The 15,720-nt window shown below is 53.3% G+C and overlaps 2 protein-coding genes across 5 annotated transcripts; both read left to right on the top strand.

The window, feature by feature from the left end:
- The first annotated feature begins 2,222 nt into the window (after positions 1-2,222).
- On the top strand, positions 2,223-5,655 carry LOC130259385 (zinc finger protein 501-like). Its single transcript, XM_056503630.1, has 2 exons — positions 2,223-2,590; positions 4,469-5,655. Exons 1-2 carry the CDS (start codon positions 2,494-2,496, stop codon positions 5,653-5,655), a joined length of 1,284 nt encoding a protein of 427 aa, XP_056359605.1. The 5' UTR covers positions 2,223-2,493.
- HMOX2 (heme oxygenase 2) lies at positions 2,570-15,719 on the top strand. 4 transcript variants are annotated; one of them, XM_056503633.1, is made up of 6 exons: positions 2,570-2,590; positions 10,858-10,960; positions 12,591-12,708; positions 12,974-13,465; positions 14,393-14,513; positions 14,594-15,341. In XM_056503633.1, the coding sequence occupies exons 2-6, from the start codon at positions 10,881-10,883 to the stop codon at positions 14,716-14,718; spliced, it is 936 nt and encodes a 311-aa protein (XP_056359608.1). In that variant the 5' UTR covers positions 2,570-2,590; positions 10,858-10,880; the 3' UTR covers positions 14,719-15,341. The 4 variants fall into 4 exon arrangements, with proteins under 4 accessions (XP_056359608.1, XP_056359609.1, XP_056359606.1 ...); XM_056503634.1 differs by lacking the exon at positions 2,570-2,590 and adding an exon at positions 4,856-5,914; XM_056503631.1 differs by lacking the exon at positions 2,570-2,590 and adding an exon at positions 6,427-6,516 and having other exon boundaries at positions 14,594-15,719.
- The last annotated feature ends 1 nt before the right edge of the window (position 15,720 follows it).

Below are 15,720 nucleotides of genomic sequence, written 5' to 3'. Positions count from 1 at the left end.
GCAGCCCATTCCAATCTCTAATCACCCCTTCTGGGGAGAAATTCTTTCTGTTCTAGACCCCCACTGGCACAAGTCTGGAGGGTCTGTGGTGTACAGTCCAGCTGACCTTGGATGGTTGGGATGCTGGGGAAGGGAAATGGAACTTTTCCATCTTCCTCACAAAGCAATGACTATTTTGAGAAGGACAGGGCTTTCCTTAAATGGCCTTCTAGTTTATGCTGTTCCCTCAGTGTACTTGTATTTCCCTCAAGTACACACCTCACAAGTGGAAAAACTTCAAACTTACTAACCATATGGGAATATAAATATCCCTTCCTAGTATTCTTGTTCTGGTTTTAGGTAAGACATAGCCACAATCAGAGATTTTGTGATTGATTATTACATCTTTTCCTTCACTGGAGGTAGCATCCCAGTTCAGTGGATACAAATTATAATCATTTAAATTACATCATGTCTTAAAACACTTTACTTTATGGGGAAAAAATAAGGTGAATTTTAATGCCACAGCTTTGCTGTCAGAGTTTGGAAGTGACTGCTTTGTAGGTGCTTGCCTTGATGCCTCCTTATCAAGTTGACAAAATTTAGTTCTAAAAGTTTTCTTAGATTATAAGAAAAGGATTTAAAATCTTTTAAAGCCTACAAGACCACAAAGCCTTGCCTCAAATACACTGCAAATTACCTGAATTCTGTCTCATTCTCCTGCTTCACTAATCCCTGAGATAACACTGGTGTTGTCATCTGCTAAACAATTCAATTTGTAGATATTTCCCTGGGTGTTATGTTCCTAAAGTATGCTTCTATGTCTTGGAAGATGCACTGCCATAATTTTTTTATTTCCAACTGTGTACCAAGTTGCCAAAACTAGTTTTATACTTCTGTTGCTTTTAACACTTTCAATGCTCCCCAAAAACATAAACTAAAGTATTTGCTGGGTTTTAAAGAAATGTTATTGTCATTGCACAAAGTTACTGTCTTATGTGAGCACCATGTGACATTTGCTGTGACAATCAAATGAGCAGTGGGATTGATTTGGGATACTCCATAATAGTTTGTGTATTGTCACATTTCCTGCCTAAAAAACCCAGCCTAAATAGGTTATTCTGAAAGGCTGTGCTGCAGATGCTTATGAAATAATTCTGCATTTGAGAGAAGAGCTGTTTTCTCACACAGGCACAGCTCTGTGTGTACAGTCACCCTGTTTAATGGCATTTCATGAGTGGCTGCAATCCTTCACCATGGTCAAGACCATTGGAGGGTCCAGTTGAACTAAAAAAATCTGAGAATGCTGTAAAGCCCAGAGTGGTGACTGCAGTGCCTTTCCCTTGTGCTGGGTCAACAGATCCACACTTCCAGTGCCAGCGTTTAGATATGGAAGGGATAAATCCGAGAGCAATCCTTCCTGCAGTTCTTCAAGGGGACTTGGAGCTGCTCAGAAAGTGTTTCAAATGCGTTGGTTTGCTTTCTGTATTGTTCCAGTATAAAATTTCTCCTGGAGGCATTTTATGTCAGATATCTAATGGAACACAAAGTGCCTGGGAGATGAATGCAGCCTTTGGCAGAGTCATCCCTGTGATTACCCAGGGAAGATTTGGACTCCAGATCCCTGCAAATGTCCAAGAACAGGTTTATTGGGCTTGGAGCAACCTGGGATAGTGGAAGGTGTCCCTGCCCATAGCAGAGGGTCGAATGGGATGGTTTTCAAGGTCCCTTCCAAGCCAAACCATGTGTGATTGCGAAGAATTTACATTCATGCCCAAGATCAGCACAATCCCACTGCTCCCTTCACAACACTTTGGAGACCTGTGTGGCTCCAGCCCCTGACACGGCCCAGGTTGGACACCCATATCCTTAAAGGACATAGAGCCCAGATACAAATCTCCAGAATTCTGCTCTGGTGCCCTCTGGAAATGTTCTTCCCTCAGAAAGCGCTGGTTGCCATCGCGTCTTGTTCCCTGAGCCTCTGCAGCGATGGCTCCGTGTTCCCCCGGGGCGGCCATTCCATTCCCTTAGGGACAGCCCCCTAAGCCGTGGCGGCTCGCTCAGCACACGGGGGAAAGGCTCGCGACGGAGCGGGCAGCCGGTGACGGGGGCCGAGACCGCCATTCCCTCAGCCCCGCCGCCGCCATCCCGAGCCGCCCTCACCGCCCGCGGGGCCGCCATCGACCGCCATTGGCCGTCACGTGACCGCGCCTCGGCCGAGCGGGGCCGAGCGGGGCCGAGCGGAGCCGAGCGCGGGTGAGGGGCCGCGACGGGGATACAGACAGGGACACCGGCGGGGCTGGGACGGGGACACGGACGGGGACACCGGCGGGGCTGGGACACGGACGGGGACACCGGCAGGTCCCGCCGCCCCCCTCACCTGGGCGGCCCCGCATTCCCTCCCAGCCCCACAGCTCCCGGCTGGCGCACCCCCGCAGAGCCACCCCCTGCTCGGTCGGGTCAATCCCGGCCCGTCCGACCCGTCCCGTGTCTTCCCCCCGAAAGGAGCTGGAAATGATCTCCTACATGGATCAGGAGGAGGACCTGTGGTTTTCCCACCTTCGCGCCTACCGAGAGAAGTCCGAGTCAGTGCTGAGCAGCAGTTGTGCAGGTAAGGGGGTGGTACAATCATACAGTCATTAAGGTTGGGAAAAGCTCACTAAGATCGTGGAGTCTGACCATTAACCCAGCACATCTGTGAACCTGTCAGCGAGAAAAACTGCTCCAGGGTTCCCAGACCGTACCAGAATGCAGGATTGGCGATCCCGGGTGTACCACGTCCTGCCAGAGGTGCCCAGCAGCAGCCAGTGCTGGGTCCCAGAGGACGCAGACAGGCAGTGCTGTGTTCCTGGGTGCTTTCCCAGGCCCTGGCACTCTGTGACTTCAGAACCTACTGAAGCACACCTGCAACGTCTCAGTATCTCACAGCTCTCTCTCTATTTTCTTGCCGTCTGAAATTGTGCATGTTTCAGCATCCGTGACAGCTTGCAACCAGTAGTTCCACAGCATATTCAGCTGCTTTGGGAGTTGCTGCCTTCTTTAGTTAGCTTTGAAGCTGCCTTCTAATAGCTCACTTCATATCAGTTCTTAATTCAGAGCAGATGGTGCAGGAGGATCCCTACCCACCCCACAGGCCACTTGTGGTTTCATAGCCCTCTGCAGTACCCCTATCAGCTGTACACTTTATCTCCAATGCAGAAGGTGTTCTGTGCTTTTTATTATTTATGTCATGCTCTGTATCTCCCTCAGCTCTACTGGAATTTCTCTGAAAGGGAGGATCTATCCCTGCCCTTGCACACAGTCAAGCTGTGTTGTTTGAGCTGGAAGGGCACAATTACATTCTCTTTATTCTCTGCTTTTCTCTGACAATCATTAGCATTTGATGAGCTTTTTTGTCTGCCTGGAAGCTGCAGTTTTCATCCATCTGCTTCAAGGGGGCTATTCCAGAATGATGTAAAGAACATCCTAGATCCATCCACAGAGGAGTCCTCTATACCAGCTCCTGGTGTAGAGGCTGTTCCCCTCTGCACTTCTTTGTTTACCTGCAGTGAAAGTTCTCTGTCCTTCCCCTGTCACCCTGTTGGTCAGTATCATAAGGTTCTGACACAGTTTATAGTCAGCCTTTGTGTCTGAATAACAGAATCATAAGCACCTCCCCTTTCCCTTCCTTCTCACCTCAGGAGGGTGTTTCCTCCCACAGCAGCTGTTTCCTTACCAGTTTTGGTGAAGGATGAATATCTGAGAATGCCTTTGGACTCCAGATCTTCTTTTTGCTAAAGTTGGTGACATCTCTGAAGAACTCCAGGTGGATTCTCCTGAGAAAGAGATCCAAGAGTAGATTTAAGGTGATATTTAGGGTTTTTTTCCCCAATGTCTGCACTTACTCTGCTTACCTGGAGCTTGATTCAGATCTCAGCACTGGCAGTCTTGGGCATATCAGAGGCTTGAGATCAACCCACATTGGCATAGGCTGAGGAAGAACCACACTCTTCCTTTCTTGTTTGCTTATTAATTTTTTGCCAGTTCAGCCTTATACTTCCAGTATGTGTTCCTGAGCATTGTGAACTTATTCTCCTTTCACTTAAAACACTTCCAGTGAGGTTCTGTCATCATGATTTTGATCAAACCCTTTACAGAGCAACTTCCCAAGCTCCACTGTTGGCTCAGTAAGTCTGACTCTCAATTCAGCTTTTAATAACTTTTCAGATACCCTAGAAGAGCAGCCATCTTTCCCATCCAAGCACTAAACTTTTACCACTAATGTGCCAATAATTTCAGTGGATTCAGGTTCTGTCAAGAGCACACAGGGCTGTTCCCAGGGTTTGTTCCTGTGAACCTGGTGAGAAACCAAACTGTGTAGTTTGAAGGGAAATACCAGAACTTTCTATAAGAGTCAATCTGGTGAATCTTTACAATTTGATCCCTTTTGGTATCTCCTGTCTGAAGTTTTCAGTCTATTACTTCTATCTGGATTCTCATTTTGTTGCAGCTGAAGATGGGATTGTAAGCAAAAAAGAGAAGAATCCCCACCAAGGCATCCCTGGCCCAGCAGAGCTTGAGGTTTTACTCTCAGAACTCTCCAAGGAGAACAACTCCCAGAGTCCTGCACAGGACCCAGTCATCCCACAGAGGTCAGAAAAGGTTCAGAGACCTCTGGAGAAGAGGCAAAGCCGAGTGATGCTGCGTGGGAAAAGTTTCAGGAAGCTGCCAGATGTTACCCAGCAGAGAAATTCCTCTGTGAGGAGACTGATGATATGTGGGGACTGCGGGAAGAGCTTCCATGTGCGTTCCAACCTCATCCAGCATCGGAGAATCCACACTGGAGAGAAACCCTTCTCCTGCACGGAGTGCGGGGGGCGTTTCCGGCAGCGCTCCCATCTCACCCAGCACCAGAGGATGCACACGGGAGAGAGGCCCTACGAGTGCTCCGAGTGCGGCAAGGGCTTCAGCGTGAGCTCCAAGCTGCTGCGCCACCAGGTGATTCACACCGGCGAGAAGCCCTTCAGGTGTGCCGAGTGCGGCAAGAGCTTCTGCGGGAACTCGCAGCTGGTGCAGCACCGGCGGGTGCACACCGGGGAGAGGCCCTACACGTGCAGCAGCTGCGGGAGCAGCTTCAGCCTGAGCTCGGCTCTGGCTCGGCACCGGCGCGTCCACAGCGGGGAGAAGCCCTACGGCTGCGGCGAGTGCGGGAAGAGCTTCAGCCAGAGCTCCGAGCTCGTGAAGCACCGGCGGGTGCACAGCGGGGAGAAGCCGTACAAGTGCTCCGAGTGCGGGAAGGGCTTCACCGTCAGTTCGGCCCTCATCCAGCACCGCCGGTTCCACGCGGGAGAGCGGCCGTACGGGTGCTCCGAGTGCGGGAAGAGCTTCACGGTGAGCTCCCAGCTCATCCAGCACCGCCGCTTCCACACCGGGGAGCGCCCCTTCGAGTGCGCGGAGTGCGGGAAGAGCTTCCTCTGGAGGTCGGCTCTGCTGCGGCACCGGCGGGTGCACAGCGGGGAGCGGCCGTACGCCTGTACCGACTGCGGGGACAGCTTCAGGCAGAGCGCCCACCTCACCCAGCACCGCCGCACGCACACGGGCGAGCGGCCCTACGCCTGTGCCGACTGCGGCAGGGGCTTCGCCGTCAGCTCCGCGCTGCTGCGGCACCGGCGCGTCCACAGCGCGGGGCAGCCCTAGGCTCCGGTCCCCGCGGTGCCGCTGCCTCCGTTCTCCCCGTTCACTGCCCTGCTCTCGGGATGGGAAGGACTTTCTTTTAGGAGAACGAGTCCTTAAAGAGAGACGTCCAAATAGGGGAGAGTCAGTGCGAAGAGCTGGAGCTCTGGAGAGGAGCGTGGACACGTCAGGGGCGGTTGGTGGTGTTCGGAGGGAAAGCTCCTGGGAGAGAAAGGAAGTGATTTTAAAAGGCTGCAACGTGCTTCATGTATTTCAGAAGAAGGTAAATGACTCTGTGCCCACATGTGGACAATTAACAGAGTGAAGCACACGGACTGTCTTATAGCCTGCAACACTCGATCAACAAAAGCTCCTGATCTGAGCTCCATCCCTCAGCGCACGGGCTGGAGCCGCAGCCTAAAGAAGCCCCCTGCGCTGGCTATCCGTGTGTTCCCGCGGCCCTGCAGGGGCTGTGGAGCAGCAGCTGCGCTGCGTGGCCGTTGCTGCAGCCGCCAATAAAGCCGCCGATACCGCAGCACTGCCGCCATCTTTCCTTCTCGGCCGCCCTTTCCGGTTGCTAGGGCACAGCGTCCTTTGCGCATGCGCAGATTTGGGGGCAGCGCCGACTAATTGATGGGCGTGGTCGGTGTATCACGTGGCTCGCCCACCTCCACCCATCGGTGCTGCTGCGCATGCGCGGCCTCGCGCGCCGGCCGCCTCCAGAGGGGGCTCCTCGCGCGGCGTTTCGGCCGCCTTCGCCAATCGCTGGCGCGTGCCGTGCGCGGCTCCTGATTGGCCGCGCCGTGACCCCTCGGCAATAAAGCCGGGCCACCCGCGCGGGGCCTTTGTCTCACGGCGGGGCCGAGGGCGGCGGCGGTGGCTGCGGTGAGTGCGCGGCGCGTCCCCATGGCAACGCGGCCGGACCCAGGCCCGGGCCCGCGGGCCTTCCTTCCCCTGAGACTCACCTTGCCAGGCTCTGCCCGCTGCCGGCGGCGGCTGGGCCGGGCAGCGCTCCCGGAGCGCCTCAGAGCCGCGTTTCCGCGCCGCTGCCCGCGGGGCCCGGGACTGTCGCGACTTGACCGCTCTGGCGCGGGCCCACAACTGCCGCCCGCGAGCCGTGTGCCCGTGCGGGCCGGGCTCTGCCCGTTCTGGCCGTTCTCGGCCCTGCCCGGTCCCGCCGTGTCCCCACGAGAGATCGCTGCCCGGCGGCGTGTGCCAGCGCTGGGCCCGGGTCCCGCAGTGACTTTGCACCGCCGCTCCTGAGCGACGCCTGGCGCTTCGGGGAGCCGAGCCCCGGCTGCGGCCTCCCGGGGGCCACTTGGCCTTCATTGGCCCCGCGGAGCTCGGAGAAGCACTTGGAGAACGAAAGCCTCTTGCTATTCCTCCTTTTCCATTATTGGCAGTTGTCCTATTCCAGCCTCAGCGCGTACACACAGCGCTGCATTGCACATATCAGCCCTCAGTGCTGGTCAGTGGCCCTGCTCGGTGCGTCCCACACACAGCTGACAGCCGGCATGGGCAGGCACTGGCTCTCTGCTGGACAAAGGCTGTTCGCTGTGATTGTGTGTGTCTGTCACAATGTGTTCTTTCTCAGCCCAGATCCAACCCTCGCTTGCCCCTTGCCTGTTCTCGTAGCCAGGGTGAGAAAACAGGTTTTTGATGAGCTGGCTGACATAAGGGCCACCTCCAAAGGGCAGAACTGGACAGGGTCTTTGAGGTCACCAGGAACTTCCTTTGGTTGGTTTGTTGAGGTGCTGGGCTGTAGCTCTAGAAGACAGAAGTAGTGTTTGTGTGGGCACTGCTAAAAGTGCCTGGAACTTGAATTGCTGCCTTAATTTAAGCTATGTCCAGGTGAAATCTTCAACCTGCCTGGGATCAGGTAATTTAGTCTATGGGGTTCCATTTCTAGCAGCAGCCAGTGCCAGCTCTCTCCCCAGAAGGAAATGGAGATGGGAATCTCTCCTGCTGGGAGTGCTAGGTAATCTCTGGGATGGTTCTTCAAGCCTCTAGGGGCCTGGGATTCTGAGGTTTGTTTCCACTGCAGTGATGGTTGGTCCAACCACTCTGAGCTCTGTGGGTGGGGAAATGCCTTGAAGTTGCATGAAGGTTAAACAGCAGATGTGAACTCTGTACTGCCTGGGTGTTTGTGAGTTACTGAGTGCCCAAGCAAATCTAGGGCTTCCAGTTCTACTTCCCTGCAGCAGCAGTGTCTTCTTCCTTCAAAAAGCTTGGGATTCATGGGATTAAGTGTCTTCCTACCCTGAGAAGAACAGGTGTGCATCTGGGGCATGCAGCTTGGTGAGCAGATGTGTGTAGGGACACACTGCACACAACTAGATGAGGTAGAGGTGTTTTCTCAGGAGCTTTGAACACTGTCATTGGGAAAGAAATGTTTGGAATGCTGAGGTGTCCTGTACTAAACCTCCTCCCACTCTCCAGCCCTTGGGAGCTGTTGGATTGCTCCTAGGCAGGCTCTGTTTGGGCACTGGGAGGTACCCTGAACATCAGCCAGGTCTTGCATGGGCAGAGCTCCCTGCAGCAAATGAAATGATGTTCCAGCCTCTGCAGAGGAGGTGGCACTGCCTGAGCCTCCTCCTTGGTGTGTAGAACATGCACCCTTTCAGAGGAGCAGAGAAACCAGGGCTGTGACCACAAACTGGGGCTTGTAGTTGCCAGTTTTTGGGTAAAAGCAATGGTGTGTGTTAATATGAGACACAAGGCTCTGACTGCCTTTCCTCCGGGTTCTGCAATAACCCAGCACAGGGAAGGATGGGCTTGGTTTGTGCTGACTTGTCAGGGTGGGGAGGTGTCTGTGCTCCAGACTATATCGGGAAAAATCTCAGCTTCCACATTTTTCTGCATGAGTTCTGCCCTCACCTGGGGCTGCAGGGACTGGTGTTAGCACTGCCCTGCCCACTCCCACAGGGAAGAACTTGTCAGGCTGAGCCCTGCAAAGCATGCCAGGGGAAATACAAGTCTGAGAATGCACCAAAGGCTTTCAGTGACCTTTTGCATGGTAACCCCTGCTCCCTACAGCAACCTGTTCTCCTGGGACATTCCCATTAGTTGTGCTTCTACAGCACTGGTAACAGGATGAAGGCTTCTGAGATCCCACTATTCCCTGTGTGACACTGAGAACCAAGTTCCTGTGTGAGTGAACAGGAGCGTGCTCAGGCTGTGGATGAGTAGCAGATGTGGTGATCTCAGGGCCATTTTGTCTGGCCATTGCTGCTGTTAACCACTAATTTTTAAGGCCTGACCTGGGGTGTTCCTTTGGACTGGATTTGATGTCAGCCTTCAGGCCTCTCCCAGGGGATGAGTGTGGCCCAAGTGCTCTGTAGCTCTGCTCTCAGCTGCTGCTTTGTACCAGTGGCTGTTGCAGGCGTGTGGAGACAGCACAACTCAGCTCCAGCACTCTGGCTTTCTGAAAGTATAAGATAAATTAAAACTAGTTTGTCTAGTTTAATTTTGGGATCTGCATCTCCTGAGGAGGTGCTGGGCTGCCATGAGCAGAGCAGGCAGGCAGGGTGGCACAGAACTGGTGATGTGCACTGGCTGCTCCTCCTGTGCCTGTGTCAGGCTCCTGGCTGAGCTTGTTTGCCTTTGTGCTTTGGTTTCCCTTCCCCACAGTGGAGGTTTCCCAACAGCTGAAGCTGAGTGAGGAGTGAAGCTGGTCCCACTCTGCCCTAGTGAGTGATCACACAGACAGCACAGCACCTGAAGCTGGTTTCTGGCCTGACCTTTACCTGGGGCTGGGGAGGCTGCACAGTGTCAAGGGAGGGGTGGTGGGAATGTAGAGCTGCCACCCCATATGACCCTGAATGACTTCTGTCCCAGCCCTGGGCTCCTGGTGTCAGAAAATACTGCATTTCTTTAGCCTTCCCCTGGGGAAGGCTCTGTCCTAGGGAACATAAAGGACTGTGTGATCACAGGGGAAACCTTCACCTGGTGAGGAGTCCCCCATGCCAGGTGCTGTGCCTGAGCATGGGGCTCAGCCCTGGGTCCTGGTTGGAGTGTGGAGAGCACTGAGGGTAGCTGTGAAACAGGGCTAGAAACTCTGGAGTGAGGAACTGGTGAGCAGTTAATTTCTAACCAGTGTGCATGTGTGAGCTGCTGTGCCAGTGCTGACCCTGTGCTGACCAGCTCCAGGCAGCTGCTTGTTGGTTCTCCCAGTCCCCAGCTTTGGGCTGAGCAGTGAATCCATGGATGCAGCCCAGCAGGGGCTGAACTGAAGTGAGGGAGCATGAGGATGTTTCTCTTGGTGAGTGCTTTCTGAAGGGCCAGCATCAGCTTAGCTCTTTTCTCCCCTCCCAAGGCTGTGTGAATGGTGGTGGTGGTGTTATTCTGCACAAAGCTGATTACAGGTCCATTTTGTAGATGAGGTGAATGGATTTCTGTGCTCAGCCAATCTAATCCAGGGGTGTCTTGTTCCTGCTCCTGGAGGAGCCTTGTGCATCCTGTTACATCCAAGGAGATTTTATTTCCTTTTGCTAATGAGAAGGGGGAACCCAGTTACTTATGGGATTTGAAGTAAATTCTGCCAGGTAGGAAAGGAGGATGTGAGTGGGAGCAAGAGCTGTCTGCAGCTCACTGTGCTTGAGAGTAGGGCAGGAAAGGCAGAGCAGTGCAACCTGCCCCTGCTTTGGAAGTTCCTCTGTTGTGTCACAGGGAGTGTTCTTGTATTTCCCCTGTGAGCTGCCTGACTTCAGAGCTCAGCTGCCCTAATTCACCACTGCTTTCTTCCAGGGAAGCTTTGTACTGGTGTGGAAATGTAGCTTGTTCTTCCTCCTGAGTGAAGGAGAGGGGCTTCCCTTTCCAGTCGCTCTGCTTAGAGTGTGACATTTGGGGGAAATATTTTGTGGCAACAGGGGAAAGCAACCTGCTCACAAGTGCAGTGCAAATTCCCAACATGGAGATCTCCTCTTCAGCCAGGAGCCATCCTGAAGGGGGAAACAGCAGGTTGCTGTGTTGTAGGTCTCCTCTGAAGTTAATGTTTTGTGAACTGGGTGTCAGTGTTGAGGTTCACCTGAAGCAGCTGAACTGAACAGGCAAATCTGCATCCTTGGAAGTGCCTGGTGAGAGGTGGAAACAGCCAGAGGCTGCTCCTCACTTCCCTGCCTGGTGGAGCTGCTCAGAGAACTCCTTGCTGGAGTGTTGGACATTTCATACCCATCCCTTTGCTAAGGCAGCTTCCCCTGAAAACCCCTCTCTGATTTTGCTTTTCAGATTGATCCCCAGCAGTGACCACAATGCCATCAGCCCTGGAGAGCCCAGAGGGGGGAGAGGAAGATGTCTTGCACTATGAGGAAATAGAAGATGGTGCTGTCAGGTGAGTTCTGTCCTACGCAATAGCACAGACACAGCCTTGGGCAAGGCAAGAGATCTTCCAGGTGAAGGAGTGATCCTTCTCATCTGAAGGAAGTGAGGGGCCCCAATAAATGATTAATCAAATACATGTGTCGTGAAATCTCTTCAGTCAAACTGTACTGTAAGGGTGGAAGGGATGGGAAAGGATGATCTGACGGGGCTGACAACAAAGTTGTTTTTTTTAGTCTCTACTGAGTCACATTTCAGAAACACTTGACTATTTGGCAGCTGTGTTTGTGTCTTCCTGGCCAAGGGGAGCCAGTTTTCCATGGCTTGCTGGGCAGGCTTCTTGTTTTGAAAACTGACTCTAGATGTGAACTCTTTGCAGAGTACTCAGGTCTAGGCAAGGACATTTTCCAGGAGGTTACTTTAAAAACAATTTCACACACAAGCTCTGAAAGCTGAGGCTTTAGACTTGGAGAACAGGAGGGGTGACTGGGGTGCTTCCTAGAAGACCTTACTGGTCAACTTCTGTGAATTGACAGGTTCAGCTTCATGAGAAGTTAATGTTTGCTGGCTCTGCTGGCACACTTAGTGGGTCTGGAGTGTTCCAAGTCTCTCTTAGAGCTAACACAAATGTGCTAGCTGTAGCAAGCTAGTGATAAAAACTGTAAGGTGCACTTTGGCATGATTTGAGTGTGTGTGTTGATAAGATGGTGTAGTCAGGTGGGGGTCAGTCTCTTCTCCCAGGCAACCACTGACAGAATGAGAGGACACAGCCTTAAGCTGCACCAGGGGAAGTTTAGGTTGGACATCAGGAAAAGATTCTTCACTGAAAGAGTGATTGGGCACTGAATTGTCTGCCCAAGGAGGTGTGGAGTCACCTTCCCTGGACGTGTTTAAAAGAAGACTGGATGTGGCACTCAGTGCCATGGTTTAGTTGATGAGGAGGTGTTAGGCCATAGGTTGGACTTGATGATCTCAAAGGTCTTTTCCAGCTTAGTTCATTCTGTGATTCTGTCTCCAGGTAGGTGCAGTGCCTGTAACCTAAAATCATAGATTTTAATGGTTTGGGTCTTTTTGAAACAAGACCCCTTGTGGACACTTGAAAAATCAGTGTAATTCAGGAGAAATAAACTTTTTAAGGGCATTCTTGCCCTGTTTTGCCATTCAGCTTTCATCTCTTCTCTAACAGTTTATATCCAAGCTGGGAAAGCTGGGGACCTACCTACCTGGGCCTTTTTTTTTTTTTTTCTCCAGCAGAAGATACCTCCAAGACCCCTGTGCCCTTTAACCTGCCCTGGTAGTTGTTCCCCATAAGCTCAAGGCTTCCTTGTGTAGTGTTGTTGGGCTCATATGGATGAGAAGCAAAAGCCATAGTGCAGGAATCAGTGGGTCCTTGGCAGTTGTTTCAGCACCCTGGGCCAGAGCCCCTGGTAAGCCCCAGCCCTCCTGGAGTGGCAAGTCTGCTTGGCACGTGGGCTGCTGCTTCCTCCAGCAGCTGCCAGCTCAGCCTACAGGGTGGGCTGAGGGTCCCACCTTGTACGTTCTCTAAACTGGGGTGGTAGATAATGGGGATCCCTCCAAACACAGCAGGGACAAGCTCATTGCTGCTGAGGCAGTGGGTGAAGGAGCTGTGGTGTTTCCTGCAGCCCCATGGACCTCTCAGAGCTGCTGAAGGAGGGGACGAAGGAGTCTCACGACCGTGCAGAGAACACTCAGTTTGTCAAGGACTTCCTCAAGGGGCGCATCAAGAAGGAACTCTTCAAGGTGAGTGTTGCTCTGCTGCCCATCTCTTTGGTGCAGCCTCCAAGGCAGAGCCCCACAGCCCTTGGGGGTGCTATGGTGGTAGATAAAGCAGAGCTTTTGCTCCTTCAAGCAGTGCCTGCCTGGTACAGGCTCTCCAGGCTGGTTTTGTGCCAGGCCTGGGGGTTTCCTCCTGTTTACCCCAGTTCCATGTAGGCAGGAGTAGTCATGGGATGAGTGGTGCCCATCTAGTGAGCAGCTTCTCACACGAGCTGTGCTCTGTCCACAGCTGGCCACCGTGGCCCTTTACTTCACCTACTCTGCTCTGGAAGAGGAGATGGATCACAACAAGGACAACCCAGTCTTTGCTCCTCTGTATTTCCCCGTAGAGCTTCACCGGAGAGAAGCTTTGGCCAAAGACCTCAAATATTTCTATGGGGAAGAGTGGAAAGAAAAGATCCAGTGTTCAGAGGCAACTCAGCAATATGTGGACAGAATCCATCATGTGGGACAACACGAGCCAGAGCTGCTGGTGGCTCATGCTTACACACGCTACATGGGGGACCTCTCAGGTGGCCAGGTGCTGAAGAAGGTAGCCCAGAGGGCCCTGAAGTTGCCCAGTACTGAGGAAGGGATCAAATTCTACGTGTTTGACAACATTTCCAACGCACAGCAGTTCAAGCAGCTTTACAGAGCAAGAATGAATGCTCTGGACTTGGACAAGAACACCAAGGAAAGGATCGTGGAAGAGGCCAACAAAGCCTTCAGATTTAACATGCAGGTACTAAACAAATCCCTTGCGCTCCTGTATGTGTAGGTTCTGCAGGTTTTAGGGCTGGCCCAGGTTAATTCAGTCACACCACTCACCCAGGCAGTAGGACTGAGACCACCACAGCCCCACCTTGAGGGTTTGGGATTCTGATTGAACTAGCTCTTTCACTGACTTCTGGAGCTAGTGTCAGGCAGGAATTCCTCCCATGCTGCAACACCACAGCCAAGCCCTTTGATTAGGGCAAGATCAATATGACTTCGATTCCCATAGGCTGTGTGGCAGTAGAGCAGTGAGGGGAGCAGAGCTCTTGTGCCAAGACAGCCTCAAACAGTTTGAGTGTGCTGCACCCCCCTGGTGACAATTCATCTCCTGTTTCAAGTCTGACTTGTTGCCTTATGATAAGTCAGAAACGTCTGGAGCCTCCTGTTCCTCCCATAGCATTTGCCTCTCATCAAACCTGACTGAGCTGCCTAATGACAAACACAGATTTAGCTACTGGATGGAAGTTTTCATCTTGTGCTTGTTGCAGGTCAGTGTGATTTAAACTGGCCAGAAACATGGTGAGGTGTGATTGGCTCCTTTTTCAGGATCCTTATGGGATCCCATGGCAATGAGAGGGGCTGCAGGAGCTGGGATCCTCCAGGAGTCTGCAGCAGGGAGGGGAGAGCCTGCTGCCCCACACTCCCACCAACAGCAGGCTGGGAGGTGAGCAGCAGTGTGGTGCTGCTCTGACTGAATGCTCTTGGGGTGGGCTGTGCCTTCCTGGAGCTGCAGTGTGTGCCAGGTGTCACCACAGCTCTGCAGGGGGTGCCCTGGAATGCGTCTGGGGACAGGGAAGCAGGAGTGGTGCTTGCCTGTTCCCCAGATGATTCCAGGGGTCTGGCTGAGAGCTGCCTGGCTCTGCCTGCTTCACCTGCTCACTGTGACCACTTGCAGGTGTTTGATGAGCTGGACAAGATCGGCAGGTCGCTGGCAGAAGAAGCCCAAGACGGAGGTTTCCCCGTCCACGATGGAAAAGGAGACATCCGCAAGTGCCCGTACTATGCAGACAAACTGGGTAGGTTTGGCAAGGAGGGGGCTGCCCTGGGTGTGTGGCACAGGACTGGCAGTGCTAATAGTGCTTTCTGTGTCCTGCAGGCACAGCAAGCCCCAGCTGCCCCTTCCACGCTGCCCTGGGCCTGGCCAGGCAGCCCCTGGTGCAGCTGCTGCTGGCAGCCTGCATGGCCGTGGCAGCAGGAGCTGCAGCCTGGTACATCCTGTGATGGGCACAGCGTGGCTCTGCTTGGGGGCAAGGGGAGAGCCCTGCCCGTTTTCTGACCTTCCCTTGCTGGTGGTGAGTTGGCTGCAGAGTGGGAGTAAGGAAATAAACAGGAATCCTTTGGGGTTGTCCCAGCCTCCTTGCACACTGCTGTAACACAAAGTCTTTAGCTGACTAGTGCACAGGACTGGTTGGTGCCAGGGGGTGAGGACTCCACTGCAGCACTGCCCTGCCCAGGCTGGGGCAGCTTCTAAGGCTAGAGATGTTCTGTCCTGTCCTGGCAAAGGCTTCACTTGCTTGGCTTTTCATCTCCATCCCCGAAGCAGTGTCTGGAGGGGGTTCCCTGCCCTGGGTTGTATCCACAGAATGTGTCGTGAGCCTTCCAAACAACAAGCACTTGCTTTGCTACCCTGAGAAGCTAGGCTGTGCCATGGGGCTGTTAGCTCATAGGAGTATCCTGTTTGGTGCAATGTCCTAGGAACCAAGTCTGACTCCTGTTGGGGATGGGGGTGGGACCATGGTGGGTATGGAGGTGACAAATATGTATTGTGCAACTTTGGGGTTGAGGGTTGGTTGTCGGTTATTTTTCCTGAAGCCTTGACTGGAATAAAAAGTTGTAATGCTGTAGCTGGGGAAAGCTAAAAGCACATCATTGTGAGCATGGGGAGGGGGTTAAGGGGGAGAAAGGGAGTGCTGTCCCACAGTGTTTCACTTGTCTCTGCCTCAGGCAGTCCCTGATAAACTCCTGCCCTAGCACCCACTGGCCCTGCTGTTTCCCCTGGTGTTTCCATGTGGGGAGGCTCATTGCCTTGCTCAGAGGACACAGGCAGGAGCTGGCACAGCTTGGTGCTTTCCTGTGTTCAGGGGCTTCCTGGTAACGCAGGGAAGCTGCTGCTCTTTCTCCCGTGCTTTGTACTGCTGTACCCCCACCCTGCCCTCATCCTCAGCGCCCCTGCAGGCAGATCTGCTGTGAATTTTGAGCGAGAGAAGAAAACATGCACAAGAG

Source organism: Oenanthe melanoleuca, chromosome 14 (genome assembly GCF_029582105.1).
Source record: "Oenanthe melanoleuca isolate GR-GAL-2019-014 chromosome 14, OMel1.0, whole genome shotgun sequence".
NCBI lineage: Eukaryota > Metazoa > Chordata > Aves > Passeriformes > Muscicapidae > Oenanthe > Oenanthe melanoleuca.
The sequence above is the reverse complement of the archived record's forward strand: the minus strand, read 5'-3'. Positions and strand labels throughout refer to the sequence as shown.

What these genes read in the sequence shown, in the direction of transcription:
- LOC130259385 (XM_056503630.1), top strand. Translation starts at nt 2,494, where the DNA reads ATGATCTCCTACATGGATCAGGAGGAGGACCTGTGGTTTTCCCACCTT. An exon ending in GCTGAGCAGCAGTTGTGCAG is followed by an intron (nt 2,591 to 4,468) that starts GTAAGGGGGTGG and finishes ATTTTGTTGCAG; the next exon opens with CTGAAGATGGGATTGTAAGC.
- HMOX2 (XM_056503631.1), top strand. Translation starts at nt 10,881, where the DNA reads ATGCCATCAGCCCTGGAGAGCCCAGAGGGGGGAGAGGAAGATGTCTTG. An exon ending in TCAAGAAGGAACTCTTCAAG is followed by an intron (nt 12,709 to 12,973) that starts GTGAGTGTTGCT and finishes CTCTGTCCACAG; the next exon opens with CTGGCCACCGTGGCCCTTTA. An exon ending in CCTTCAGATTTAACATGCAG is followed by an intron (nt 13,466 to 14,392) that starts GTACTAAACAAA and finishes GACCACTTGCAG; the next exon opens with GTGTTTGATGAGCTGGACAA.